Raw genomic sequence first — 26792 nt, forward strand, 5'->3', positions numbered from 1 at the left:
ATCGTCTCCAGTCGCGCCGTCTGCTAACTTGGTTGATTTGGTCTCAAGGGAGGATCATACAAGCGGACTAGAAGAAATGGTTCTCTGTGAGCAGGACTAATGAGACGATATAAGCAAGCGGCCTCAGGGTTCCATGTTTCAGCACCAGAGATGATAACAGCTTGGTTAAAGAAGAGTGGGCAGTCCAATAAGAACATGCAGCGCCAAAGCCACTGAAGAGACCACCCTTGCTGTAGAGGGAAGAAAGCGTCTGTGTAAGCTGTTGGTAAGAGGGAGTCCGCTTTTACGACCAGAAGCAGTGGAACTGTTGGAACACGAGACCATGCTTTGGGCAGGTGTCAAAGCGCGAGCCTGCACAAATGGCATTTGTTCAAAAAATCTGCAACCAGGGCGGGAACTATCATGCCTGCCTGGGTGTGAATGTACGGTCGAAGATCCCTCATCGGACTCTCAGGTCGTACCTGAACCACGGCCTGCCACATGCAGGTACAGAGATGACTTGGTAATCAATGCACGAAGGACGCCCAGTCATGCTCAAGAGCGCATGCTCCAGGGCAACAATCGACCACCAAATCCGGGCACGTGTCTCCTTGGACACGGGGTCGATCTGGCTACTATCTACACGTAGATTGAGCCCCATAGAGACTGCCAGACGAACAGCACGACCATTTACTTGCCATGACCTAGAAAGGAAAAAAAAAAAAAAAAAAAAAAAAAAAGAAATCTGTGAGTATGCCGTGTACGTACTGGTTTACCTAACCTGAGCTCAGATACTAAATAGCTAGCAGGTCAATTTGGACCTGTTAGAAGCCTACATGTCTGGTGATTATGCTGGAGGTAGAGCTTAGTGCTATTGCCCGCGAGAGGAAGATGTGATCATTAGTATTGCCGTCAGATACTGGTTCTGACAGCTGGTAGCATTTGGAGCCCACAGTGAGTATTAAACTGAGTATAGCAAGCCATTTCCGCGAGGGCTGCGCTGAAGAATAAGTGAAAGCTTGATTGAACTGGATAATAAATAATGATTTATTGATGAGTGGATATGACGGTAAGACTGATTTGAAAAAAATGCTTAGTAAGTGAGTCGCCCATGGTTTAGGTGGTAGGCCTCTTGGCTTGAAGTTCATTGTTTCGGGTATTTGGATATGATTAATGTGATAATTCATTGATGTGGTAGAGGCCTTGATGTGATTTGAGTGGTGTTCCTTATCTGTATTCAACTTGTTGACTATAGCGCCCAACTTCTGTAACTATGCAATCTCAGATGCTTTACTAAAATAGCCTGTTGCTCTGCTAGCATCACCACAGTTAGCATCTTCTATCAATTTACTGACATCTCTAAGGTTGTTAGCTAATATAAAGGACGATGGTGAGGCACTCCTAGTATTAGAGTCTGGTATTCTAGGATGAGACTTGTATAATCATGAGATCTTAATTAGAATTTTCTCTTATAGTGTAGGTGGTTCACATACCATGAGTCCATCTCTGGTAGAACTGTCCCCTACATCATCCTTAAGAGATTGCGTCTGCCTATCAACAGTATCTGTTTCCGAGGCCTAATAGAAGAGTTAGCCTATGTTAGTCTTATAGAGGTGTTTGGTGCCCCCAAACCTGCTCAGCGTCTCTAGTAATGGTAATGGCATCCTGAGTTGCTTGTCCTGAGTGATATTCTCTCGCAGCTAAAAGCAGACAGTCAAGATGTGTCTTATTACCTATATTGAACGCTGTAATGATATTGCCTAAGAATTGATGTGCTGTGTTCAGCTCTTGCTCTGCACGTCTTAGTGTATATTTTCTACGCCTGTCGCTCTCGACCGCAAACACGCAGTCGCAGCCGTCTGTAACACAGATATCATAAGGCTGAGTCCCAGTGCTCTGTTTATATTAGTACTCTGGCTTCTAAGAAGGGAAATAGCAGTTACCTTAGTTCTCCACATCCTACATGCTAAGCATGCATTTGACCGTTTCGTTCTTCGGGGCGCCGGCAGGGATGGTTGGGGAAAATAACCAGAAGCCTTGATTCCTGCGAGCTGCGGGACAGAAGCGATGAGCCATTTTTCCCTTGAAAATAGCTATTCCCATTGGCTAGGATTATTCGATTGTTTTAGATAGCTTCAAAATATCAAGTCCGGTGGATTTCGAAAGCCACTAGTACATGTTGTGCGGAGCGTCTGACTTGATGTAGTATTTGACTAAAGGAATGACTGGCTGTTGTTTCTCCTATCACTTTGATGCTTACGTCCAATTGCCTCAACGAATCAGGTCAGTCATCAAACAGTTGAACTGTGGTGATGTTAATGCCCATGGCTAAGGTCGACGGATGCTTGTTGCAACCAGGTGGCAACAGCCAATCTTGTTTACTTTCTTAGGCTTGGTAACTGACATAGCTTATTAATAGATGACTAGCCCGATCGATGAAATGGTTGCTAGATTGCATGTCTTGCATTTTTAAATCGCTCGCTAGGTGGTAGATCTATCCGGATGCCTAGTTCTAGTATGGTCATAATTGTGAAGTAGTCGCTGCAGCGCGCTTTCGTGGTGGCTCACTACCTTCCTCTTCCGTCAATTCAATTGCTTCAAGGCCTTGCTGGGCGCACTGTTGACCCTCTGAAACTGCCCGAATGCCTCCGGAAGCTATATAGACCTCCTAGTCTTGCGATTTGGCGGGTGTTTGCCTCCTGAAGCCGCCTGGCCTCATGTTCTACAAGAATGCCTTTCCCATAGTAGTGTGGCACGCTTTTAGATTGATTAACTTCCTGAGTAATAGGGCTAGGTGGAGACTTTGTACATTCCTCACAGAGTCCCTGAATTAAGCAGTTTGATCCTGAACATCTCTTGCAGTCTTCAGATCTCTGAAGTCCAATTGTAAAGATGATTTGCTGTGGGAACTGCCTGGCGGAGAAAACGCTTTAACTATAGGAGTGAGAGATATGTTAGTTCCACTCGAGTAGTCTAATAGCACCAGTCCTATGCAATCCCTGGGCTTTTCGTGCCGCATTATCTATCAAAAGAAGAATCACAGGTCAGTAAGCTCCCAAGCAAGCAGAAAATCCAATCTCACGAAATCCAATAGAAGTCAGGCCACGGGCGCAACAACAATGGTGGTGTTGCTGGATACATTGTTATTGTCGGAACATAGCCAGCGGCGAGGTTCGACGCCACTTAGTCATTATTTAGTAAGCTGGAGATCTTTTGAATAGGCGGTACTGCTGGCAACCCAATAATAAGTGATGATCGCTTTCTCTCAGTTGGCAACCAGAAAGTGGCGCGGTGAAAGTATTAATCCGTTGAATGTAGATTGGCTGCTGGCCGATCTTCATTCCGCCGGGCCATGGTTCTAACACCTTCAGGCAACAAAACTGCCCTGGACTGACCCATAGCATATATGGAGCCACTTACGCAATCCCGTTTCCTCTGAGGCACCGCACCATCTCCACATTCAAATTCTGATCTCATTATCCAAATCCCCAGTAAAGAGAGTGGAGTGTCCAAGACCCCAGTTAAAGCAGTCCTCGATAAGACACCATTTGGTATTTCCTTTTCAAAAGGAAGGGCTGCAAATCTAGCACAAATAATTATGTAACTAGAAGAATATATCATATATACCCACCAACTCTGCCCCTTAAACACTTTTCTCAAGGTCATCCACCGCTTCGTGCGCCTTATCTCTTCGCTCCTGGTATTCATATCTAAACGATTCTCTCCAGTAGCTTTTGGAACTTGGCATTTCGCAATACATCCCCAATATTCTCCATGTATTCAGTATCCCCAAAAAGAAACTGCAAAGTTTGCCCGATACCTGCAATGTCAAGCGGTTTCGTTCCAATGAACCGTTCCACGAGCCTGCGAGCACATCGGAGCACATCAAAAAAGTTTAGGGAAAGGAAGTGATGTCACTTCTGCCTCTGTCACCTGGAAAAGGCGAAACCCACTACGCCTCGACAAATACAGTTAAGGAAGGATGTGGGCCATACGGAGTACCCCACCTAAATCCCCCGAGGCGATGGGAGCCGTTTGGAAGGTAAGCCGAGATAACCCGGGCCGGTAATCCCCTGAAACGACGGTATACCACGTGCAGATGGTCAGCCCCGGATATGAAAGAGCCCCGCCTGTGAGCCCTGGGGCGCGAACCGACCTGACCGCGTGGCGGGTGGCTTGACACAAAAGAGACAGTTAAGCGAAATTGCCCCAGTTCGCATGCCTTTTGTTTCGCCACAAGGTATCTGGATGTCATTGGCCCGAAGATTCGTAAATAGCCGGGCACATTCGGACCAGCGTTGAATTGGGAACTTCGCAAAAAGTTTGCGACGTCATACTGGGGCGACTAAGGTCTTGGCGGCTCCAGATGAAAACTGTAATAGTAGAATACAAGTATGCATAATATGACATCATGTCGCAAAGAGGAGGAGAGTACGCGATGATTGCGGTGACTCCAGGGAGCTGGCACAGGGAACAGAAAACGAGAAAGAAAGATGGATGAAGGATCTGAATGGATCTGGAGGCATATAAAGATCCTAGGACAACAAGCATGCGCGCCAGAGAGCAAAACCCCGGGGGGCCTAAGTCCAAAGGGGGGCAGACTCGCATGAATCAATCATTACGGAGAGGAAATAATGGTAGAATGTCAAGCAGAGATTTAGCCATGCTAAATCTCTACTGGATACTGGAAATCAGGCCCTGCGGCCTCAAAGTTACTCCACCCACACACTGACCAGTCGATCTGCAGAGTACCAAAGTGCCAATTGGTTCCGCCAAGTGCCAAGGGAACGGGATTCTTTGGGGTGTCTCCACCTCGGGAAGTTCGCTGGACTTTCCTGTTTGGGGTCGGACCAAGGTTGCAGTCGAAGTCAGTATTGCTATAAGACCGCGAATATTCCTGCTTCCACGTACTCCCTTTTTCCGTACTACTTTTTCCCCAGCTTTCTTTTACCCCAACCCCACCCCACAAACTGACGGCTCTTTGTCCCTGCCATCAACATGTGGACGACTACCAGCGGCTTGAGTGGTCGGTCGCTCCGGCTGAGCGTCACCTTCGCCGCTGTCATGGGTTTCTCGCTCTTTGGCTACAACCAGGGCATGATGGCCGGCCTTCTCAATGGCGACGAGTTTGTTAACTCCTTTCCAATCCTCAAAATGCCCGACAATCCGACTAAGGGGCAGGAACACTACATCAATGTCATCCGCGGTGCTGTCACATCCTGCTATGAGCTTGGCTGTTTCTTCGGCGCGTTATTCTCCATGTTCTTTGGCAACGGACTCGGCCGCACTCGGCTGATCTTCATGGGAGCCAGTGTCCTGATCGTCGGCGCCTTGCTTACAACGGTCTGCTTCACTGGTAAATGGGAAGTTGGTCAGTTCGTCATTGGCCGTGTTGTATCGGGCATTGGAAATGGCATGAACACGGCCACGATCCCGGTCTGGCAATCGGAATGCTCCGGCGCTCACAATCGTGGCTTCCTGGTCTGTTTTGAGGGCGCGATGATCGCCGGTGGCACGTTTATTGCCTACTGGGTTGTCTTCGGTATCTCGCACGCCGCGGATTCCGTCCAGTGGCGATTCCCAGTGGCGCTTCAGATCCTTTTCGCTCTGGTTGTGGCCTCCGGTGCCTTGCTGCTCCCGGATTCCCCATCGTGGTTTGTAATGAGAGGACTTGACAAGGAGGCTTGTGAAGTTCTCGGGAAGCTCAAGGGCGCCTCCCCTGATTCCGATGAAGTACTTCACGACTACAACCTCTTAAAAACGGACATGGAGGCCTCAAAGAGCGAGCAGTCAAACTGGAAGAGAGTATTCACATTTGGCAAAACCCAGGAATTCCAGCGCCTTCTTATCGGGTGCTCTGGTCAGTTCTTCCAGCAGTTTACTGGCTGTAACGCTGCTATCTACTACTCGACATTGCTTTTCCAAGAGAACCTGCATATGGAGAAATATCTGTCGCTAATCATGGGCGGAGTATTCGCGACTGTTTACGCCATTGCAACTATCCCGTCCTTTTTCATGATTGAGAAAGTCGGCCGTCGAAAACTATACTTGATTGGTTTTCTAGGCCAGGGGCTTAGCTTCGTTATTACGTTCGCTTGCCTAATCAAAGAAACCGAGGAGAACTCTAAGGGTGCTGCTGTTGGCATCTTTCTCTTCATCACTTTCTTCGCATTCACTCTCTTGCCACTGCCCTGGATCTACCCACCAGAGATCAACCCCCTCCGGACCCGTACCGTGGGCGCGGCGGCGTCAACCTGTACCAACTGGATTTGTAACTTTGCCGTGGTCATGTTCACACCGCTTTTCGCTGGCCAGAGCCCATGGGGTGTCTATCTCTTCTTCGCACTATTTAACTTTGTCGGTTTGATATTCGGCTACTTCTTCTATGTTGAGACAGCCGGCCGTGAGATTGAGGAGGTCGACATCATCTACGCCAAAGCCCATATCGAAGGGAAGATGCCGTTCAGGGTCGCCCACGACATGCCCAAGCTCAGCTTCGATCAGATCATCCAACAGTCTCGCGAGCTGGGCTTGGATACCAGCGACCATGGCATGCCTGAGAGGAAGGAGCTTGGCCTCAGCAGTGACAGTGGCCAGGAGACCGAGGAGGTCCAGGAGAAGCTGTAACAATTTTTTTGGTGGATGTGCTGTAGCTGTGGTTGAAGGTCGTGATTACTCGAAATGGTCCGACCCAGGTTCCAAAGGTCGGACCTTCGAACCTGCACCTGATAGAACCTGATTTGCATAGATTTTTTATGATACACTTAAAAAGTACATTATTCTACAAAGCTCAATCCTAAGGCCACTAGCTGTCATTGCAGCGCACAAAAGTTAATTGTAAAATGTATTGAGAATCAATCAAGGACCAGATACCGGTTCTAATATATTTCTTTTAGGGCGCGTTAGCCCTAACTTCCGGTTTGCCTGTAGATTCAACTCAACAACGCCCGCAACTTGAGGTGCAATATGGCCCTGATTTAGTGCCAATAATGGAACACGCCGAAGTGCAAGCTCGGGAACAACACATCATGTACACTGACATAACTTTAGAAACATCAGTTGCCATTCATCTGTGACGGTCCTCTCCTCCGCAAGCTCCAAAGCTGTAAGGCCATCCTCCTGCCGTTTGCTATCAATCGGGAAATGAAGGTGCGAGGAACGTCGAACTAACGATTGCATTGTCTTGAGATCCGCATTCTCAGCCGCAAAATGTAGTATTGAGCTGCCGTCACTAGTGATGTGTTCGCAGTTGGCCTGGGCATCGAGAAGAATCTTGAGGCATTCGTGTCGATTCATGAAGATAGCCAAATTGAGGGCCGTCCACCCTTCTTCGTCTTCTTCCTCAAGATTGGCACCCTGCTCGATCAATTTTCTTACGCTTCGAGGACGATTATGCTGCACGGCAGTCATGAGCGGCGTGGTCCCGGTAAAGTCGCCACAGTTCAGAGCACTACCATATTCAACCAACAATTGAACAAGGTCAGGGCGGTCATGGGTTGCAATCAGCCAATGTAAAGGAGTTAATCCCTCATCGCTAGGATGGTTCGGGTCTGCACCTGTGTTGAGTAGAAATTGCACCACAGAGGCACTTCCGCTTTCCAGGGCGTAGTGAATCGGGGCTATTTGCCTTTTAGAGGGTATTTTAATGTCGGATCCGTACTTGGTAAACAGCTCGACCGCATCGATGTCTCCTCTCCAAGCAGCCCAAGATACCGCAGTCCGACCATCTGCATCCTTTTGGTTGATAGCTGTCCGGGAGGAAAATCGGAGTTCTTCTTCGAGATTGACATGTCGAAGACCAAGGATCCCCTGGTGGAGCTTCGAGAAGCCACGCTGCTCAAGTCTATCAGTTTTCAGGAACAGAGCCTGCAGGCGAGCTTGCATGTCTCTGCTAGCTTTTCCCGAGAATATCTTGTTCCACGCAATATCAAAGGCGCAACTGTGAGATGTCAGCTTCGTTGTTCGTCTCTGTAAGGATCCAGTTTGCCGCACAGATTAGTTCGATCTTCGAGAAACGGGTCAGCTTGTTTTTGTAAGAGGAACTCGCAAACATCGAGTTGGTTCTTTGAGACAGCATACTGTATAAGTTAGCTTTCTCCAACAGAGGGTTGAAGATTTCCGCCATACACGTAACGCCGATTGTCCCTTAACGGAGCACACGTCGAAAGGGGAAGCCTTCCCAAGGTCAAAAAGCGACTGTAGGCCAAGGATGTCCCCATTCGCAGCGTACTTAAAAACTTCAGCGCTTCTGGGAATCGAGTTGGACATCCGTAATAACATCTCAGGTGAAGGGATATGTGAGAAAGCAAAGGTGAGGACCTTTGTTGAAAGCCACGGAGGCCAATGCAAAGTTACGTTGCCGGATGGTTCAGCTGGCCGCTGACAGTAAGGATCATTGCATTGTCGTGTCATTGCTGGAAACCCAGAATGGGAGACAAAGACTGCTCCAAGATAATCATATAAGGACTTGGGAGTAGTAAAGCGATATGTTTTGTGGCAGATACAGCCACATAATGGCCGCGAAGGGGCTATTGGGCTATCAGTGACTATTCCTGTTTGCTCAACTTTGACAAGCACTAAAGTAGAGTAAGCTTTCAACAGACTAGTAACGATACCCATTAATGGGTACGGGTTTTTGCCTACCCTGCTCATGATTTTCTTTTGCATAGAAAGTTAGAAATGCTTTTACACAAGATGCCGCTGTAGCCGCGGCGTAGTTCTGCCAGAACTTGCTCTTGTGGCTGTCAGCATAGTCTGACACGCCTTTGATAACAAGGCACGTTAGGTTATCCCAAACTCCTGCCCCTTCCATTTCGAATCCAATTACCTTGCTCATTTGCGCCAAGGCATCGCGGTGTTCACCAGACTTCATTACTGTATCAGCTGAGGCCACGGCACCAAAGTGAATCAAGGGCTTTGGCGCGCTGTGTGAGGATAGGCGTTGTCGTTCGATTCGTGGGCCTGCACACCCCAGGGTACTGCAATCTCCCTCCAGAGCCTTGTCGCATACCGGGTCAGACCTGGACTGGCATCGGACGCACAAACATGCGGTATCCTGTGTGTGGATGTAGTGCTTGTGGCGATAGTGCGATTCGAATAAGATGTCATGTATAGCTCCCGGGTACTTCCAATCAGTTTCCGAGTCATACTGTAGCTGCGCAAGATACTTGGAGAGCTCCTCCTGAAGCTGGCGGCGCATGCTTCGAGTCTTCAGCCCAGAAATGAAAGATCTGATTTCCCGGTTCGGGCGTCCGATGGTATCTTTGACTTGAACAGTAGGCTTGAAGCCGTCTGGATATTGCTTTCCCAGTCCATATTCAACAATACTGTCGCTAATAATAACGTCGCCTAGGATGATCTCTCGCTTTTGAGGCAGGGTCGGTACAGCTCCGCATATACCCACGACCAATGCCAGACTTATCCCGCCGAAGCTGATAAGTAGACTCGAAGCTGCGCTGGAAGCACTTCCCTGTCCCATATTCGGTAGACAGGTCAAGACAACATCGTGTTCACCGATTCTTCCGGTCCGGTACCAGTTGGCGTCTCCGCGTTGACCAAGGCGCTTGATGGTCTCGTCATAGTATTCGTCTAGTAAGGCTTCCACCGCATCGAATTCTAGCGGCAAGGCGCAGATTATGGCGACTTGGAAGTCTTTCCGAGATTTTACAGGCATGTCGATGACGAGGAAATCGTTACTCGTTCATGAAAGATGATCGAGCGAGCTAGGCTGAGGAACAACTTGAGCATGCAGCTAAGCGCTAATAATAACTACTTCGCCATATTATGATTAGCCGCTGTCGCACCGTCAAATAGCATGTCCCCGCATTTCATATCATACCCGCCACACCTGCATTTGCGGAAGAAATCTCACAGATATCAGTTACCCACGTCCCCCAAACATGGCGCTTTTTGATAAGTACACTTCCGAGAAGTTCAACAGTCTCCCTTTTCTGGGTGAGTCAAGCAAGGCTTTCCAGTCCATCGGTGACAAAGAGGCATTATTCTCCGACCTGAAAGACCTCTTTATCCGATATGGCGTAACAGACTTGCTTGGTTTAACCCTCGTGCATCGCCACTTCGACGTCAACGAGGACGAACTTCTAGTCGAGTCCAACGGGACTACTATGCCTTGGACGGTTCCAGGTTTGGCCAGCTTTTGTGACGACGATGGGACCATCAAGCCCCAGTCATGGGCGTTCCTTCATGGCCGATTAATGCCTTTCGAGTTCTTCTTCGAACCTAGTTTCTCGAGTCCTAAAGATCCCAGAGTAGATCTATTATCTGGCGTTGACTCTGCCTTTTTCCACGAATTTGAGTCCGTTCTGCGACAGAGACACCTAGACAACACTCTGGGGCTCTGCCTTCTCTCACGGTGCCCTCAGCCACAAATTGAGATTACAAGAGGGAGAGCGAATATTACATTCAATGTTAGCGAGGACAATTATCGAAATGCCCGAGGTGAATTCACTGAGGTTGTATGGGCGTGTACGGAAGCCACTCCAGGAGTTGCCGAATTCACGGGTACCAAAAAGTGTAAGAAAGTCGCTACAACAAGCTCTAAAGCAGCCCATGCATGTATGTACTAAGCTTCTCTACTTCATCCAGGCTGTCCTTAGCTTCGATTTGTGCTGACAATACATAGAATTAACTCATGTTTAGAGGATAGGCTACCGTTACTGGGCAGCCCTCTCTAAATGCTTCTCACTGTTTGAGCAACTATGTCTCCAGATACGGCCTTTCTAATATCATTACTTATTGCCGTAACCCTTCTGTTGGCGTATCTGAGCAGTTATTAGCCTATACGGAAGTCATGGACTCGAGGAATTCACTTGTCTATCATATCCTGCCTCTAGGTCTGTTAATTTAGATCACTGCCTAACTGCCATATAGTGGGTACATTTATACAGATTAGAATCTGAAAACACAGTTTATAACTGCGCGAGCCCATCGCGGTATCTACGTGGTGGTGTTGTTTGCCAAATACAGGTCATACCACCCTTCCTCCCAGCCTAAAGCCTCAAAAATTGAAACATCATTCACCATCAGCCTCCGAAAGCCCTTATGTCCCCAAATTCAGTACCACCCTGTTGTAACTACGATGAGCCCCACAAAACAACACAGGAGTGGTTGATCATGATCAAGGTGAAGGGGAGATAGGACGGCATACAGAAGAGCAGGACGTCAAGTACGGGTCAACCAATATACATGTATTTTATCAGTTGTACACAGATATCTTGAACAGCTGGAGGACGAGGGATACGTAAGGACATGCAAAGCACCACATCACACCCTAACACCCAGAACCCATCACAATCACATTCTACGTCTATGAGTGAGGGAGATGGAGTAAGACGGACATGGTCTCTATCATCCAGCTGAGGTGCATATCATCCCCGACCAGATCGAGCGTAAGTTGATCAATCGCAGGTTGTAGTACGCAGGCCATCGTAATTCAGTGAAACAAAATCCGTCTGAACAGGTGAGCAGAAGAGTTGAGCAGCAGTCTCAGATTGCCTTGCGAAGGAAGGAGCTCATCAGTTACCGCAAGTTGAACCCTTGATTCGCCTGCCTTTCCATATTTCGTGCGTCTTAACATTGGCAGAAGCAATTATGGTTATTACCCTGCTCACGTGAGAGGTGAAAGAGATCCAGAACAACTCACAGCCCGAAGGTCAGCTGAACAGGCCATATCCCAAATTCTGCGGTTTTCATAGATGTGCCTGATCTCACGTAGTCAGGGCTGTGTGCTTACTCGTGATCTAGTATTATGTTTCCTTGGTGCGTTGAATAAGGAAGAGGGAGTGGAATAAAGGAGAGTTTTCCTGTCGGCTGTCGTGGAAGATACGGCGGCTACACCCATAAAATACCTCATATAACTAGCCTTCCTTGGCTTTCCATGCATGCTGCAGGTAAGCAACCCCTGTAGGCGCCCAACACCTACCCCGCCCGCGATCATACCTCATTTCAATCATCACTCCGGCAGCTATTCTTTATTGCCAAAGCATTATTTGCATTAGAATTCGTCTCCGAAATCCGATCAGGTGTCAGATAAGCGATGCAACACGTTCAAGTTCTTTCACGTCCGGTGGAGATATCCCTTGACGAGGCTGGGGATTCCGTCTGGCGACTCCCACCCGATATTGAGTCGGAAATCACAACTTTAGCGACAGTATGCCATGTCAAGCATCAACAGCGCACCCCTCTAGCAGCAGGGAGGGAAGAAGATATTCGTGAGGCCGACAGCTCAGACGATGAAGAGAGCGAGATCGGCAGCAACTTTGCTACTGACGTCGTAGGCCGACTGGGAACAGGCACTATAAAGTCAATCAGGATGAGGTTTCTGGATCAACTAGCTGAATTGATTTGCCGCAAGAAGGAAGCGGATTACGTTACTTGCACCTCTTTGATGGAGAGCGAAGAGGAGGCCACAATCTTCGCGGCGCGCAATGCGCCCTGGGTGGACGCAGATATTGAGCTGCTTGAGAAGGTGGCTAATATGCTGGAGGTTGTTGCATCACGAGGTAGGGCTGATAAAGTCTGGGCAAAGTCGCATTGACTGAATCATTCCCAGGTTTGTTAAGTGAGGATGTTCTTGACCTTCGCGAAGAGTTCAGCATGTACTATAGCCCACGTTTGAAGCATCATGCGAAGGCTCTCCTGGACTTGTTGGGGAAAGGCGAGAAGATGAAGGTCTTCACTACTTGCCTCAAAGCGTTTTTGGATGGACGAATCCCCCCGCCAGCGTTCGTGGAGCTGGTCGACGACCTTGGCAACAGCACTGACTTTTACTCCCAACTGAAGGACAACTTCTTACCCAGTAAAGTCCACCGGCAAGGTCGAGAGATGGAATACATCTGTCGCCCCAGACATTCTTTTGCCACATTTCACGAAGCAGCCCGCGAAATTGCTGGGCTGAAGCGCGTGAAGATAGTGCTCCTCCCTGGGTACGAATCTAGGGAGGTTCCGCCGCAGCTCTCGCTGTGCTTGAAACTCGACAGTGTGGAGCATCCAAAAAGCCTTGAAGCGAAGTTGAGGAAGCCTAAATGGGTCCACGCTGAGATGCGGATGATTCTGCATTTATTGAGCATAGATAACGTCGCTCGAATGTTTCCTTATCTTGGGATAAGTAAAAAGACCTGCCTCTTATGCGGCCACGTCTTGAGCCAGTTGGGAATATTTCAGGCGCGGAATAATCATGGCAAGGTATATGGTCAATGGACGCTACCTCGCGCCATTGCTATGCCTGCTGCAAGTCATGGTACGCTGGACACCACAATACAGAAACTTCGCGATGTCTTGCACCATGAATGCAACTCCGAGGATAATAAACAGCTGGCTCCCATCAAGGAGTCCACCATCTCGACGCCGGTTGCCGAGCGCCAGGATATATGGTCGCCTTTCAATCGTAGTATCCCCGACCCCCGTCTACATTCCAGGGAGATTGAGTGGCTGTCACAAGGATATATAAAAAGGATCGCTGGCGGGTATGAGCCATGTGCCAAAGAGACAAGAGCTAATAGTCACGCCAGAAAGAATCCGACAGATCATGAAGGTTTAGAAGCGCCGCCTTCGGACGTTACAGATGACGAAGCGCATTCTGATACGAGGGTTTTCGAACCAGTGCCAGAAAATAACCGTCCGTCATGTGGTAAATGTGGGGTGTTGAATGACGGTTTGATCTCCTGCCAGAAATGTAACTCGGTCTTATACTGTGACAAGGCCTGTCTGGAGGAAGACTGGATTCGTCACAAGTTCGTATGCCGCCTGGGTCGACCGTTAGACGAGGTGGACGACTTCATCCGAGCATGTCGTGAGGAGACTATACCAACAAACGACAATGTCGCAAAGGCTTTCGGATTCTGTTTCTTCACTTCTGGTGTGGATCGACAGCGACTCTTCAGATTGTACTGCGATCTGATCAATCAGTGGGGCATGAGCGAGGAGGAACTGAGGCAAGCGTGGAAGTCCGACAAACTCAAGGAACTGATCCACCTCCGAGGATCACAAGTGCCCAGTGCCAGAATCAGGAATGAGGTACGATGGCTTGTGCAACAGAATCGCTTCGGCTCTGGAGTTGTGACAAGCTGGGATACAGTATTTGAGACACAAAGACATATACTCGATCCGCTGGATCGCACAGTCCCGTGGTACACACTGAAGCCCCGCGAGAAGCTGGAAGCCTATGTCTTCTGGTGCCAGATCACAAACGGAATCATGCCAGATGTGGACGAAGACAACTGGATATTTCTTGGCTTCTGTACAGCCTCCAATGATTCTCAGACTCAGAGGCTCGCGCAGCTCTACGGGCTGCTCGTTGGGAGAGCGAATTTTGAAGATTTTTGGCAGGCAAGGGTGAGCTCTAAAATGGTTGAGCTGTTCCAGAAGCACAGTCTGGGTGATGAAATCCGGACAATGCGAAACTTTGAATCGTTGATGAGCGCCATAGGCACTTGGTATCAGAGTGTCTGGGAGTTGAAAAGGTTTACCCGTCTGTCACAGCCATACCCCCATCGCGCCGTTTGTGTTGATTACGGGTTCATGAACTGCCAAACGCCGGTGGAACGGCTAAGCCTTCGTGATGCATATACCCAGTTCTTCAAAAGCGGAGGTGATGAAATGGCTCTCCATCAGGCCTGTATCGAAAATCGACTGGCAGGCTTTCTGAGATCGGAGCTGGGGTCGCTTTCATTCGACGCTACCCTGTTGGAGAGCCCGTACCCCCTCGATGGATGTGATCATATGGGCATGATCGTAGAAACCGCGATTCTCTGTCCAGAGTCAGCATATGAAGAGGTCAAGAAACTCCAACAAGCACAGAGACTGGAGGGAGTTATCCTGACGCACCCCGATAAAGTCGATGCGGCAATGAGCGCCGCACTTATGAACCGAGCGGCATTCTTGAGACAGGGCGTAAGAATCCGGACAACCAGGATAGGTGGACGGACTATCCAGTCAATGTCTGGGATGTAAATGGCGGTGGTCCAGTGTGCGTGTGGTTGATGAAGCTGGTTCATCTTAATAGGGCAGGATGGTTTACGAGCTGACGCCAACCCCAACAAAGAAGGTACTGAGAGTCAACCAGAGCCTTCATTGGGCACTCAGTACGACTGTCATCCAGATGCGCACAGGTAAAATAGGACTCCGACACTACCTCTACATGCGATGAGAGCCAGACATACCAGACGGAGATTGTCAATGCGGCAAAGCAACCCAGACAGTGCAACATGTGCTTTGCCTGCCCTCTTCTCAAAAGCCGTCGCGAGAAAATGTTTGGCGGAAAGACTGGAGGACCTAAAGGAGGGAGAAGGGAGTTTGAAGAAAATCCTTAACCCGCCTAAGCTAGCAATCCGAGAAGCCAAATTCATTTCATGATACACCACCGGGCTCCTCGGGCAATTCGGAGTTGCTGACAGTAGAGAAATAGATGGGGCAGAGCACTGAAGTCATTGGCATGCAGAGGACAGGACAGGGCCTGGGGGAACCCCCAAACACAGGCTAGGGCGGAGCCAAGCCCCCGGTTCAGGCGCATATTGGAGGCAGAAATATGTGCATAATATGTGTAGCTACATGCGAAGCTGCCAAGCAGGCAGTGAAGAAGTTCACGCATAGCCGAGGGTTTCATGAGTGGTTGGGACGGAGTATGAGAAAATCCGAATCCGAATCCGAATCCCAGTTATGATGAGACAACACAAAATTATGCTAGTTGGTGTACGGTAGCTGTTGGTACCTGTCACGTGACTGGATACCATCTGATCTTGATTGGCTGGTCGCTAGCCGTTTGTTAGGAGGAATCACTGTTTTCTCCCTCAAACAATTTATGCTGTACGGACTATCTGCGAAGTGGCTTGGGGCTGTGGAGGTGAAGGATTTGAGTTGGTCGGTCCGATCTTTGAGGCCATGGCTGCTCCTATTGTTATAGAGTGTGTTGTAAAAGAGCGTCGCTGCCGTATTAAAGGCAATCTGAAGATAATCATAGTAAAGGGATGGTCTACTGATATGATCCTTTTATGTAGAAACTATACTCCTATGTACTACTATTGTACACACCGTAACTTGTCTTAATCATATGCTTGCCTCGCCAAAAATTGCTCCAGTCACCTTGCGACCAACTGATCCAATGGGCGACATCCCATGCATACTTTGTCGAATCGTCGTTGCACATTAGGTTATTTCAGGCTTGGAGAAAGCCGAGATGGGCCTAGACGTTGAGTCGCGACTTGCAAGTCCATGCAAAACCTGCAGTCGCCGCTCAAGGTTCCCGTAGTGAAGGCTTTTAGCTCTCGAAGCGAAAGGGCCCAGATGATGAGTGACGCCTATCAATCACTGTTATCAGCAATTTGAAATTTCAAGGCAAAGTCAATTTACAATGCACAAGATATGTGGCAGATATTAGGAAGAGGCTGTGCTTCGAGCGTTCCCTCGTGTGCCTTCCATTGTCAGCCTCACACAGCCTGGCTTTATATTTTCATCTTGCACAATGAGCGGTCCACAGAATGCTACTTGGGACATCGGCTCGACGGGGGGTCTAGTTTCCCTGACGATGGGTGCTTTAGTCGCTGGCATGGCAGACCGGGTCCAGCCATATGTCTTCAAGGCTTGTCAACAACTCGGAAATACGATACCCATGTGCGATGCGACGATGGAAATTATTCGAAACAAGGTTGTTCCGCCGCCAGAAAAGCAAAAAATTAAATATCTGAAGGCTTTTGTTGGGTTCCCGACAAATGACTGCGCGTCTGAGTTCAGTCAGTCCCAGGATGGTTTGCGATTTTTGAGCTTAGCGGCAGCCTTGTTATGTTCCATGGAGGTTTCCGATGCAAAGCTTTATCTGGAAGCGTTGATGATCGATGCTGTTTCAAAAGCCGCTAACGACAGTAGCGTTTTTCCCAAACCCCAATTACTCAGAGATCTGCTTGCCGCACTTGAGCCGCGATGCACCGCTGCAGGCTTCTCAGACCTTACCTTGACCTGGCATTCCAGGATTCATCATCAGGCATCGCTCGCCCCGCTTGCTTTCATGAACAACACAAATGAGTCTGTAGCCTTGCCTGATCCTGACGGAATCGCAAAATTGATAGCTGCTTTCCGAAAGCTCTATCGAATAGGACACGCAAAAGCAAAAAGGGTGATCATCAGATCCTCTCGCTGTACAGCTTGGGTTGCCTCATTTACCGAGTGGTGCCTGGGCGTTTCACCAGAGATATACACCTCTTTTGGTCAACATCTATGGAGTGAACATCACCACGGCGTTTGCATAATTCACTTTCCAGCCAATGATGTACCAACCCCAACTCCCTCTTTGGGAGTCCAGGTTGATGAAACAATCCGATCATTTGAGGAGCTTATGAGTGATGATGCTGCCAGAATGGACTGTTATGTCAATCTCCGATGGAGAGGAATGCCGTCTATCAACGAATATGGCGAATGGCTTCTTCAAAACAATGGCCTCAACTCTGGGTCCGACAAATGAATCTTAGAACAATTAATCCCATATACTGTTCACCAGGTCGTCACCAAACTGAGATTTGCAACATATGCTGAATTCCACTATGATCGTGGACTTGAGGGCTGGCTCCCTGCAGGCCAATTTCTCAACAACATGACACCTAGTGACCATCTTCCTGAAAATCTTAAAGTGCTCCGTTTTCACCCATTCCGAATGCCCAACGTCGAGAAAATGCTCTTTTATTTAACATCACTGAAGAGTGTTTCAAACGACTCTCGATATCGCGAGCTTCTCGAAAATGGAGGCCGCATCGAAGATCTCCCACTTGTGCGACTCCATCTAGGGAATTTAAGTTCGCATTGCAATTGTTTCAAATGCCTGGGGCCAAGGCTGTCTGATGAACAGATCTATAGGTACTGCGAAAGGGATGCATTCATTGACAAGGCTTGTAATATTGTGGCCGACCTTCTTGCTTTGTCTTTATTCGAATATCCGGAAGAGCTTCATATTCGGATTCCGATGCGCCATCATGCAAATAGACGGCATGCATGAATTTACGATGTCCATATATCATATCCTGAGGACAGGTCGCCTAACTGTCACCAATTCTTCCCAGTTGCTTGACTGGGCATTGACTTTAGTGGGTCATGACATGACTTCCCGTCTAAAAGCTCATGAATGGGCAGCATCATCCAATTTGGGACAGGCAATCTGGCCCACCATATTCGACACTATGACACCCAGCAAGCATGGATTTCTGTCTCTCAAGCACCAATGGGGCGTCTTCCATTACGGGAAAGAATCGTACACTCTGATTGAAAGATTTTACGACGACTACGAAGCCCCTACTCCAAACCATCAACGTACTGACATGAGTGAATTTGTTGAATCAGGGAATTTCTTTCAAGGCGCTAAAGTGGACTGGCGAGTGAAGATTGCCGATGATACTCTTAAGGTTGGGTGGGGATTGAAGGGCGTCGATCATAAACTGGCATATGTCTCAGTTTCACCAGGTCGCGCGTTGGCAAATATCTCCAGTGCCTTGATTGTGGAGGACTGTCCCCATGGAATGGCTACAAAATTGGCGACGAGGTTGGACAGACCTGACCCTTCTGCTATCCATACGCACCCTCTGGACCCAGGAAAACCGTTCCGGTCCGATGAGATTGAACCCAGCCTGGTGGCGGTAGTTCCGGTTAGCGGGGAGCCTGAGCTTCGGCTAATTTCTCTTGCAGGCGGCGATTATTACGACCCGATTATACTACGTGATATAGCATGTCTATCATGTTGCCTCCGTGTTTGTCGGGAGAGCACATACCCCATCCTTGTTCTATAATACAGAGACAAGTCCGGGCGATCAGATCAAAATCAGAATTGAGGTAGCAATCTTGCTATGCCTATAAGGGCAGGGAGTTATCCGGCTCTGAAGGCTCTGATGCCCGCTTTTCGGAGACTAATATAATAATCTTGGGTTGGTTTTGTAGGAAAGCTTCACGTGCTAGGAAGGATGTGTTTAGACAGGCCTATACAGGATAGTTGCCTTATGCAATGTATACTAATGCTGAGTCATTAGATTCACTAACTAACGTACTCAACCACCAAACCGCGGATACCACCGAACCGCGAATTTTCGCTACTTCCCCAAAATATTCGAACATACAAGTATCAACGCGTGCTATCCCTATCAATTTTATATAAGTGTCTCAATCCAAAGAGGCCCGCATGCAAATGGCCATTTCTGCATATAAAAATTAAAAAATTAAATCAAAATCAAAAGCTGCTGAGATATTTGGGGTGCCTGAATCTACCCTTCGTGAGCAGCTTAGTGGGGTTAAACCACATACAGAAACACGCGCAAATGGCCACAGAATGACAGTTATTGAAGAGAAATCTCTTGTTAATCATCTCCTAGATGCAGATAAGCAGGGTTTCTCAATTCAGCCTAAGTTTTTACGTGGAATGGCACAGATTCTGCTACAAGCACGTACTCATGATCCTACAACTACCCTTAGTGTCAACTAGGCATATAAGTTCATTAAACATCATCCAGAGCTGTGTACAAGATATAATAAACGCATATCTTATCAGTATGCAAGGCAGGAGGATCCAAATATCATTAAACAGAGGTTTAAAACTGTATGCAAAGCTATCCAAGAGCATGGCATATATGAAGATGATATCTAGAACTTTGATGAGACTAGCTTTGCAATGGGACTCTATACTACCTTAAAGGTTATTACTGCAGTAGAGTACAGTGAGAGACCTCACAGAGTTATCCAGGGGAACTATAAATGGGTTACAATCATTAAGTGTATGAGCTTAAAGGGGATTCCTATACCACTAGTAGTTATCCTAAAAGGGAAGGAACACCCAGCTACTTGGTATCAAGAGCTTAATCTTCCTCCAGACTGGAAGCTTACCAATAGCGCAAATGGCTGGACAACAGATGAGATAGGCCTTAAGTAGCTAAAGGAGGTCTTTAACCCTTTTTCTTGCCTACATTTAACTAGTGCAAAGCAATTACTTATACTTGATGGCCATTCAAGCCATTAAACTGCTGAGTTCGATGATTTCTACAAGCAGAATGCAATTATCTGTCTTTGTATGCCTCCGCATACATCTCATCTTCTTCAACCCCTTGATGTTGGGGTCTTTGGGCCACTTAAACGCGCATATAGAAAGCTAGTTGAAGGGATGATGGTGGCAGGGAATAACCACATTGATAAAGAGGATTTTCTACACCTATATCCTTCTGCATGTGAAGCAGTCTTTATCCAAAGGAATATATATAATGGCTTTGCAGGAGCAGGTCTTAAGCCATTAGATAAAGACTAGGTTCTTGAGAAAATTACCTTTTAACTTCATACACTAACACCACCACCACTTCTTACTGATGGCTCAATCCCCTCTACTTTTCAAACTCCTTAGAATCCTTGCCAGCTTAATCACAAGATCCGCAGTGTACAGAGAAGCATCCAGAAAAGGAAGCTATCTAGCAGTCTAATGGCGCATATTCAACATCTTAAAAGGGCCGCGCAGATGGCAATGAATATGAATCTTCTTCTCCAACAGGAAATCAAGGTTCTTCGCGCTGAAAATGAGCGGAAAATAAAGAAGAAGGCAAGAAAACGTGCTTCGTTAGGGAATGACCTATTTATATCTGTGCAGGAAGGTCGTGACCGTATTCAGCAGGTTGATGAGCAGGTTGGTGAGCCTACACCTATATCTTGTCAGCGTGCTCCGCCGCGCTGTAGTGGATGCTGGACTATTGGACATACTAGAAGAAGTTGCCCTAATAAATAGCTATATATTCAACTAGTAGATAGTCTAATTAATGACACTGGCGGTTGAAAAGCTTCAAAGATATGATGATTTGCGGCGAAAATTCGCGGTTCGGTGGTATCCGCGGTTCGGTGGTTGATTACGTTAACTAACCAACCTTAATTCACCAGTCTGCTGGTAAGGCTGTATCTTAATACCAGCCCTATCTAAGATAAGAGATTTTGACATCTCGCCCAGGAAGATTTGTGATTCTGTTCTTAGTTCTCTATCGAATGTAAAGTCATTTCCTCTTCTGTTTCTTGACCATTAATTATAAGAACTATTATGGCTGAAGTAAGGTTCGCAGGACGCGCAAGTGATACTTGCCCACTCTATTGGAACCCAGTGAGAATGGCGCGTAATGCATGTAGTTTTAATTAGAATAGTCTCAATTAGAATGATCCGAATGTTCATTCCTCGGTCTCTCATTTTAATAAGGAATTCCGCTTTCAGCATGGCGCATGCACGCATGGTTATCGACAAGTCTAGAGTGCAGTTTTAGCTACAAGCTACCAGCGATAGTGGCAAGATATTTCTGGTCTGACATGGTTCCGGACAACAGCAAGAGCATCAAAATTATCCTATTCCGCAAATTATGTCATAGTAAAGGGAGTGGGACCGCTAACGCGAAATCAAGCATATAATTTCCCTTCTACCAAGGGACTCACATCTTCAGCAGCGAAAGTTGCATGCCCAATGCCCAATGGCATATTCTCCTCAGGGCTTTCCACAACGCCCCACTGAAGTTTTTTGTACACCAGGTCATCGGGAAACTCTTGATTCCCTATTCCGTTCCCATGAACTCGAGAAGGTTGGCAAGCAGCAGCTATACTGGCGCTACAACATCCTGCCAGCGGCATAGAGTCCGGGTATTTCTTGAAAATTCCGATTACAACCAGGATAGCGACCATTGCAGAACCAAGGGATACAGCGATAATCATAGCCAGTGGCGAGTAAAATATATCGGTAACGGAAGTGGGTGTGCCGGATCCATTGGAATTGACGTCGTACACATCGATACGAGCAAGGAATACCATTTCAGATATCAGCCAGTGTAGGACCGTTATGCAGATGGTCGTTGGTATGCCCCATTTCAGAGGAACAGAGAGCGTATAGGTTGACTTCTGCTCGGTATCCGGCACTGGAGAGGAGACACGGAGAGCCTTGGGTTGGCTCGTAGGCCCAACAGTGTAGCTACACCATTCTGCCATAGCAAGCATGGTAGTCATCATGTTGTTGAGTGCCAAGTAGATATATGAAATGATCAGTTGCGGGGAATTGGCACACACGAAGCCAGTGAGAAGATTTGAGACTCCTGTCTTCGTAGCGGCTAAGGTTGAATGAGGTTGACCGATGCCGAGTGCCGCAATGGCGGACTGCGACACGGTAATAAAATTGGGCATATTAAAGGGCGGTAGGTAGATTCCGGCAAAAATGATGACACTGCACACGCAGAGCATGCAAACCGTCCATTGCCACCAGTTGACAGCTTTGCCCCATCGCCATCGTCCTCCTGCCCAGAGATCCCCGACATTGGGTGCACGAGTCGTCCATTCTTCTGACGCCAGCTTCTCATAATCATGTTTGGCGACAAGACAGCGGCCTTGTGTATATGGGTCTGGATGTTTGAGAAAGGATTGAATCGCATCGCCAGTTGTGCACAGGGGTTGGTCCTTCTTTGTGATTCGTAAGGTGTATAGAAAGGAGGCGATTTTGATTGCGTTGCAGATGATCACGACGATCAAGAAGGAAGGGACAATGTTGGCTTTGCATTGTTCAGCTGTCCGCTGAGAGTAGCAGTAGCGAACCGGGGCATCTCTCTGAGAGCCAAGGACTGCGCCGTTTGTGCCAGCTCCGCCAGGGATCCAGTTGTTGACACCATACTTGAGAAGATCGGATGCGCAAGACCATTCGCGCCCATTCGCCACATCAATGTTACTTGTTGAGGAATTGCACATCCAGAGAAATAGAGGCGCGCCGGTTGTGAAGAAAACATTGTAGTAGATTGCTAGAACTGAGGAATTTGTGGGAGTATTCACCGCATTATTGTCGACGACTAGAAGGACATGTTGGCGGTCTGATACCTTATCCTGGTCATAAGCGCGGAGACACTCTTCCGCGTCGAGAAACTCGAGGCTACTTGAAGAGTTGCCCGACTTGCTGGCAATGGCTTCTTGCTGGAGGTTTTGAATTATATTGTGGTACTGGGCAGCTTTAGCATCAGCATCTGCGTATGCCTCATTGACGTTGTGAGACTTCGATGGGATGGTCCATTGTGAACCTTGCAAAAAGTCCTCTGTGACGGTGACGGCGAGGTAGTCGTTTGTAGACTTTGTTTCAAAGACAGTCGAGTTCCACAGCATATGCAACGGAAATGAGCTCGCACCGAGAACCAGCCATAATAAGGTCTTGGACTTGGAAATGGAGAAAAGGTTGCGAACGGTTGGAGTTCCAATACTTAACCAACGATGCCTAGAGTGGGCTGAATCGACTTCTCTCCTGGTAGGCGAACCCAGACATTGCATGCTGAAGTTGCTGGAGGCGAGCAGGACTGTACTCAGCACGTTGATTATAATATGTGAGATAATGGTGACAGTATGGGTTGTTTGACAACTTCCGGTAAAGAATGTAATGGCGTAGTCGACCACACTGAATCTGCGGTACATCAATGCAAGGGTGATCAGATTAACCAGCAGAACTAATGTACCTGCTAATGCACCACTTGCGACAGTGAATCTCCATGCTTGGAGCACCTGGCTCCTGAATTTTCGCTGTGACCGACTTGCATCTTCGATTTCCTCATCAAATTTGTCTCTTGACATCAAAGGAATCTCGACCGCCTGCATATTGACTTAGAATCCTAGAATGGTGTTTCTGCCTTGCACACACGAAGCTAGCCAAAATTCGTGGCACCAACTGAAATAAGAAAAGAATTACTTTTTTGAGAAAATGCCTCCTTGGAGGCTTGAAAAGGGAAAAGCACAGACATAGAAGGGGTCAGGAGAAGCTGGGATCTTGGTGGCAGCGAAGGCAAAGTTGAGGCTTAATTCAGCCTCGGATTGTGCCTTGCCGATGCCAAGAAGCTGGGGCGTTTGACGTGGCGGAGCTTAGTCCAAAGAAGCCTGATAATCACTGCTATACCTAAAAAGACTAGCCTGTAACATTATCTGGGCCAGTAGGTTTTTGTTTACAAATCCCTTCAGGGGCAGCCGCATATGATCCATTAATTACATCCTTATTCCTGGCATCCCAAGTGAGGACCTGATATTCAAATTTATATTCCCTGATCATCATTATTTACTTATCAGAGGTTCGCCATGAGCGCTGAAGAATTCCTCGCCGACGTTGAAGCCGGCGTGGTGCCGGTGGACTGCCACGAGCACGTGCTCCGGATAGCATTTATCTATATGGACGAGGGACTGTGGCAAGACAACGGCGTCTTCGATGTCGTCGAGAAGCTGCATGCGCACGGGTGGTCATTCGGCGAGGGCGAGTTGAGGTTTAACCGGTAGGTTACTAGTACAATCCCCAATAATAGCCACTGTACCACGACAACGAAGACTAATCACAATCACAGCACCCTGGACATATTCTACCTCGTCCAAATCGGAGCGGGCATCAACCGCTCTGAACAAATGGATGGCGACTTCCCCTCCCCTGATGACTTCGATACTTTCTACACAACACACCATGCGCTCCTGAACCCCTCCGCCTGGCGCTCTTATTACTCCGAGACGTTCCTAAAGCAGCGCACCACAGCGCGCTTCTACCGCCTACCTGACCTGCAAGACTTACCTGACACCGATTTCCCGCTGGGGCAGCCGTGCAAGCGACCCCACCCCGGCGGTGGGGTACACGCCACGAAACTCGCCCGCTGGGCGTATATCGTGTCGCGCACGCGCCGCAGGCAGCCCTTGCTTCCGCTTGAGACTTTCACGGAGTTAGCGCTTAGCACGCTTAAGACGACTATTACGCGCCTACGCGCGGTCTACCCTAGTGTTCCGCCCTACTCGGAGACACAGGCGCGCTTCTGGCTTGAGTATATGAATCTCGGTCCCCCTGCGGCCAGGGCGGTTTCCCGGGAATCGTGGGAGCCAAACACCTTTGGGATACTTGCCGCGCAGGGAGCCTATGATGTATACGCATGGGAAGAGAAGTATCCTGCGCAGGTGTGGGAGGCGAGCTGGGAAAGGAAGGGGGTGGTTGAGCCAGATGTGGAGGATGGCGTGTGGAAGAGTGAGGTGATGTGGTGTGGGTGGCCGGATGGTGGGATAGGGGCCGTGGCATGGTGGAGGGGGTGGGAGGGGGAGGTTGGGGGTGAGGAGGAGGTGGAGTTCTTGGCTGCTGTTGCGGTGGAGGAGACAGTAGGCGTAGAGCTAGGTGAGTTGGACTTTGCGGTGCGGTCGCATGTGTTGCTTGGGGTAGTGCAGGCTGCGGTTAAGGAAGGGCAGGAGAGCGAAGATTTTCTGAAGGAGCTAGAGAGGGGGATGGTGCGGAGCGGGAGGATCGGGGAGGGCAGGGCAAAAGTGTGGCTGAGGGAGGCTTTGGGGGTTGTCGAGCCGTATGTGAGGATATGGGAGGGTGTGTGGCCTGATGCAGAAGAGGAGAGGGGGAAGGTGCTACGGCGGATCTTGGTGGAGTATGGGCAGCTCTTTGCAAGGTGGAAGGTTTCGCCGCTTTTGAAGGAGTTTAGTTTTGAGCTGGGTCCGAGGGAGTAGGAGTAGCAGGGCCAGGCATCCCATCCCACAATACGCATTCGTGGCCCCGCAATATCTTGATGATGACGGGTGCCGCTGGAATTGGGGGTTCGGGATAGATGACCGAGCAGGTTGGATGGTGACGGGGACAGGGGTCGGGTGGAAGGTGACGGGGGGGATTGTGGGTAGTGGTACATCCGTGGCCGTGGGCGTGATTGGTGTTGCAGAAGTGACGGGGAAGGTGGCGTGGTTCGGAGGAAGAGTCCATACAAAAGATGCCGGAGTGATACTTTGGACAGGGTTGATTTAGTAGTTTGCCGTGCCTGTCGATTGCAGTGTCACGGGGTGAAGACTGACATCTGTGGTGGTGAAGATTGGGACGGGGATTGTCGTCGTCTTCACGTAGACGCCGCCGCCGCCTACGTCAGAAGAAAGGAGCGCGGTTGTCAAAGCTGGCCAGCTGGTCACATTGTGAGTGACACTGAGTGGATATGGTGGGAAGACAACGATGCAGGGAGGAATACAGCCCGTCAACCAATCGGTGGAGTCCCAGATGCTCGGGGGAGGGCTACACGATGTTTGCGGAGCGGCCGGACGCAATGGTATCGCCGCCGAAGCCTTTAGATCAATAGCCCAATCGATAACTCCACCCATATGGAGGCGTTGGTAAAGTGCTTTCCGATCTGCCTTGACGTCGTCGTCCATGTAGCCGACCCACTGCGTGGACTCGTACACCGCAACATTCGACTGGCTGTCGGGGTCGAAATACGACGAGTAGGATGTAATCAGCTGCAGAGCTCCAGATTTTTACCCTAACCAAACCCTAAACCCTAACTTATTAAGTTAGGATAAAACGTCTGCATATAGAGTCTTATATAAATAATATTTTATAGCCAAATAATTAGTATATAGGGAGATATTATGGCATTTTATAATTATAAAGTAGTTTGAAATAGTAGTTTATGATTTTATCTAAACTAAAACCTAACTAAATCTAACTGTAGTAGTTAGTAAGTAATATAACTTGGCTTGAAATAGTTTAGCTGCACTAAGCTTTGAGCTTTACAGTTAAACATAAACTAAATTAGAATAGGTTAGGGTAGGTTCTGAGTTGTAAAATTTAGACTTGAAATCACAGCAGTTCAGTGCTAACTGGTTTTAAACTCACCTGTACTCAGTCTACTCAGACCCAACGCAACTCTAGTGATGCCTGTGGCCTCTCAACAACAATAACTAAGATGCAAAATGATGGCTTATTACTATTACTTCCATCGGTTTCAGGTTTGTTTAAAACATATAACATAAGTAAACCCATCTCCTCGTCATTACTCAACACAACTGTACTAAGC

General features: G+C 48.3%; 10 protein-coding genes across 10 annotated transcripts; 6 read left to right on the plus strand and 4 right to left on the minus strand.

Annotated features, from left to right (window-relative positions):
• Positions 1–4977: 4977 nt before the first annotated feature.
• On the plus strand, positions 4978–6606 carry mfsA (glucose-inactivated glycerol proton symporter STL1; the record flags this gene model as incomplete). Its single annotated transcript, XM_043288740.1, has 1 exon — positions 4978–6606. One exon carries the CDS (start codon positions 4978–4980, stop codon positions 6604–6606), a length of 1629 nt encoding a protein of 542 aa, XP_043144675.1.
• Positions 6607–7005: 399 nt separating this feature from the next.
• Positions 7006–8259, minus strand: Aud_003794 (uncharacterized protein; the record flags this gene model as incomplete). The annotated part of the gene is made up of 3 exons (XM_043288741.1): positions 7006–7918; positions 7972–8057; positions 8107–8259. 3 exons carry the CDS (start codon positions 8257–8259, stop codon positions 7006–7008), a joined length of 1152 nt encoding a protein of 383 aa, XP_043144676.1.
• Positions 8260–8581: 322 nt separating this feature from the next.
• Positions 8582–9652, minus strand: Aud_003795 (5'-methylthioadenosine/S-adenosylhomocysteine nucleosidase family protein; the record flags this gene model as incomplete). The annotated part of the gene is made up of 1 exon (XM_043288742.1): positions 8582–9652. One exon carries the CDS (start codon positions 9650–9652, stop codon positions 8582–8584), a length of 1071 nt encoding a protein of 356 aa, XP_043144677.1.
• A 226-nt stretch (positions 9653–9878) lies between these two features.
• Aud_003796 (uncharacterized protein) lies at positions 9879–10565 on the plus strand (the record flags this gene model as incomplete). The annotated part of the gene is made up of 1 exon (XM_043288743.1): positions 9879–10565. The coding sequence occupies one exon, from the start codon at positions 9879–9881 to the stop codon at positions 10563–10565; it is 687 nt and encodes a 228-aa protein (XP_043144678.1).
• Positions 10566–12034: 1469 nt separating this feature from the next.
• Positions 12035–14949, plus strand: Aud_003797 (uncharacterized protein; the record flags this gene model as incomplete). The annotated part of the gene is made up of 2 exons (XM_043288744.1): positions 12035–12500; positions 12551–14949. The coding sequence occupies 2 exons, from the start codon at positions 12035–12037 to the stop codon at positions 14947–14949; spliced, it is 2865 nt and encodes a 954-aa protein (XP_043144679.1).
• Positions 14950–16456: 1507 nt separating this feature from the next.
• On the plus strand, positions 16457–17449 carry Aud_003798 (uncharacterized protein; the record flags this gene model as incomplete). Its single annotated transcript, XM_043288745.1, has 1 exon — positions 16457–17449. One exon carries the CDS (start codon positions 16457–16459, stop codon positions 17447–17449), a length of 993 nt encoding a protein of 330 aa, XP_043144680.1.
• Positions 17450–18158: 709 nt separating this feature from the next.
• Aud_003799 (uncharacterized protein) lies at positions 18159–18699 on the plus strand (the record flags this gene model as incomplete). The annotated part of the gene is made up of 2 exons (XM_043288746.1): positions 18159–18620; positions 18661–18699. The coding sequence occupies 2 exons, from the start codon at positions 18159–18161 to the stop codon at positions 18697–18699; spliced, it is 501 nt and encodes a 166-aa protein (XP_043144681.1).
• A 2679-nt stretch (positions 18700–21378) lies between these two features.
• Positions 21379–23592, minus strand: Aud_003800 (uncharacterized protein; the record flags this gene model as incomplete). The annotated part of the gene is made up of 1 exon (XM_043288747.1): positions 21379–23592. One exon carries the CDS (start codon positions 23590–23592, stop codon positions 21379–21381), a length of 2214 nt encoding a protein of 737 aa, XP_043144682.1.
• Positions 23593–24063: 471 nt separating this feature from the next.
• Positions 24064–25464, plus strand: Aud_003801 (uncharacterized protein; the record flags this gene model as incomplete). The annotated part of the gene is made up of 2 exons (XM_043288748.1): positions 24064–24254; positions 24324–25464. 2 exons carry the CDS (start codon positions 24064–24066, stop codon positions 25462–25464), a joined length of 1332 nt encoding a protein of 443 aa, XP_043144683.1.
• A 285-nt stretch (positions 25465–25749) lies between these two features.
• On the minus strand, positions 25750–26148 carry Aud_003802 (uncharacterized protein; the record flags this gene model as incomplete). Its single annotated transcript, XM_043288749.1, has 1 exon — positions 25750–26148. The coding sequence occupies one exon, from the start codon at positions 26146–26148 to the stop codon at positions 25750–25752; it is 399 nt and encodes a 132-aa protein (XP_043144684.1).
• Positions 26149–26792: the final 644 nt, after the last annotated feature.

The sequence above is a fragment of the Aspergillus udagawae genome (assembly GCF_001078395.1).
Source record: "Aspergillus udagawae IFM 46973 DNA, scaffold_2, whole genome shotgun sequence".
Taxonomy (NCBI): Eukaryota; Fungi; Ascomycota; class Eurotiomycetes; order Eurotiales; family Aspergillaceae; genus Aspergillus; species Aspergillus udagawae.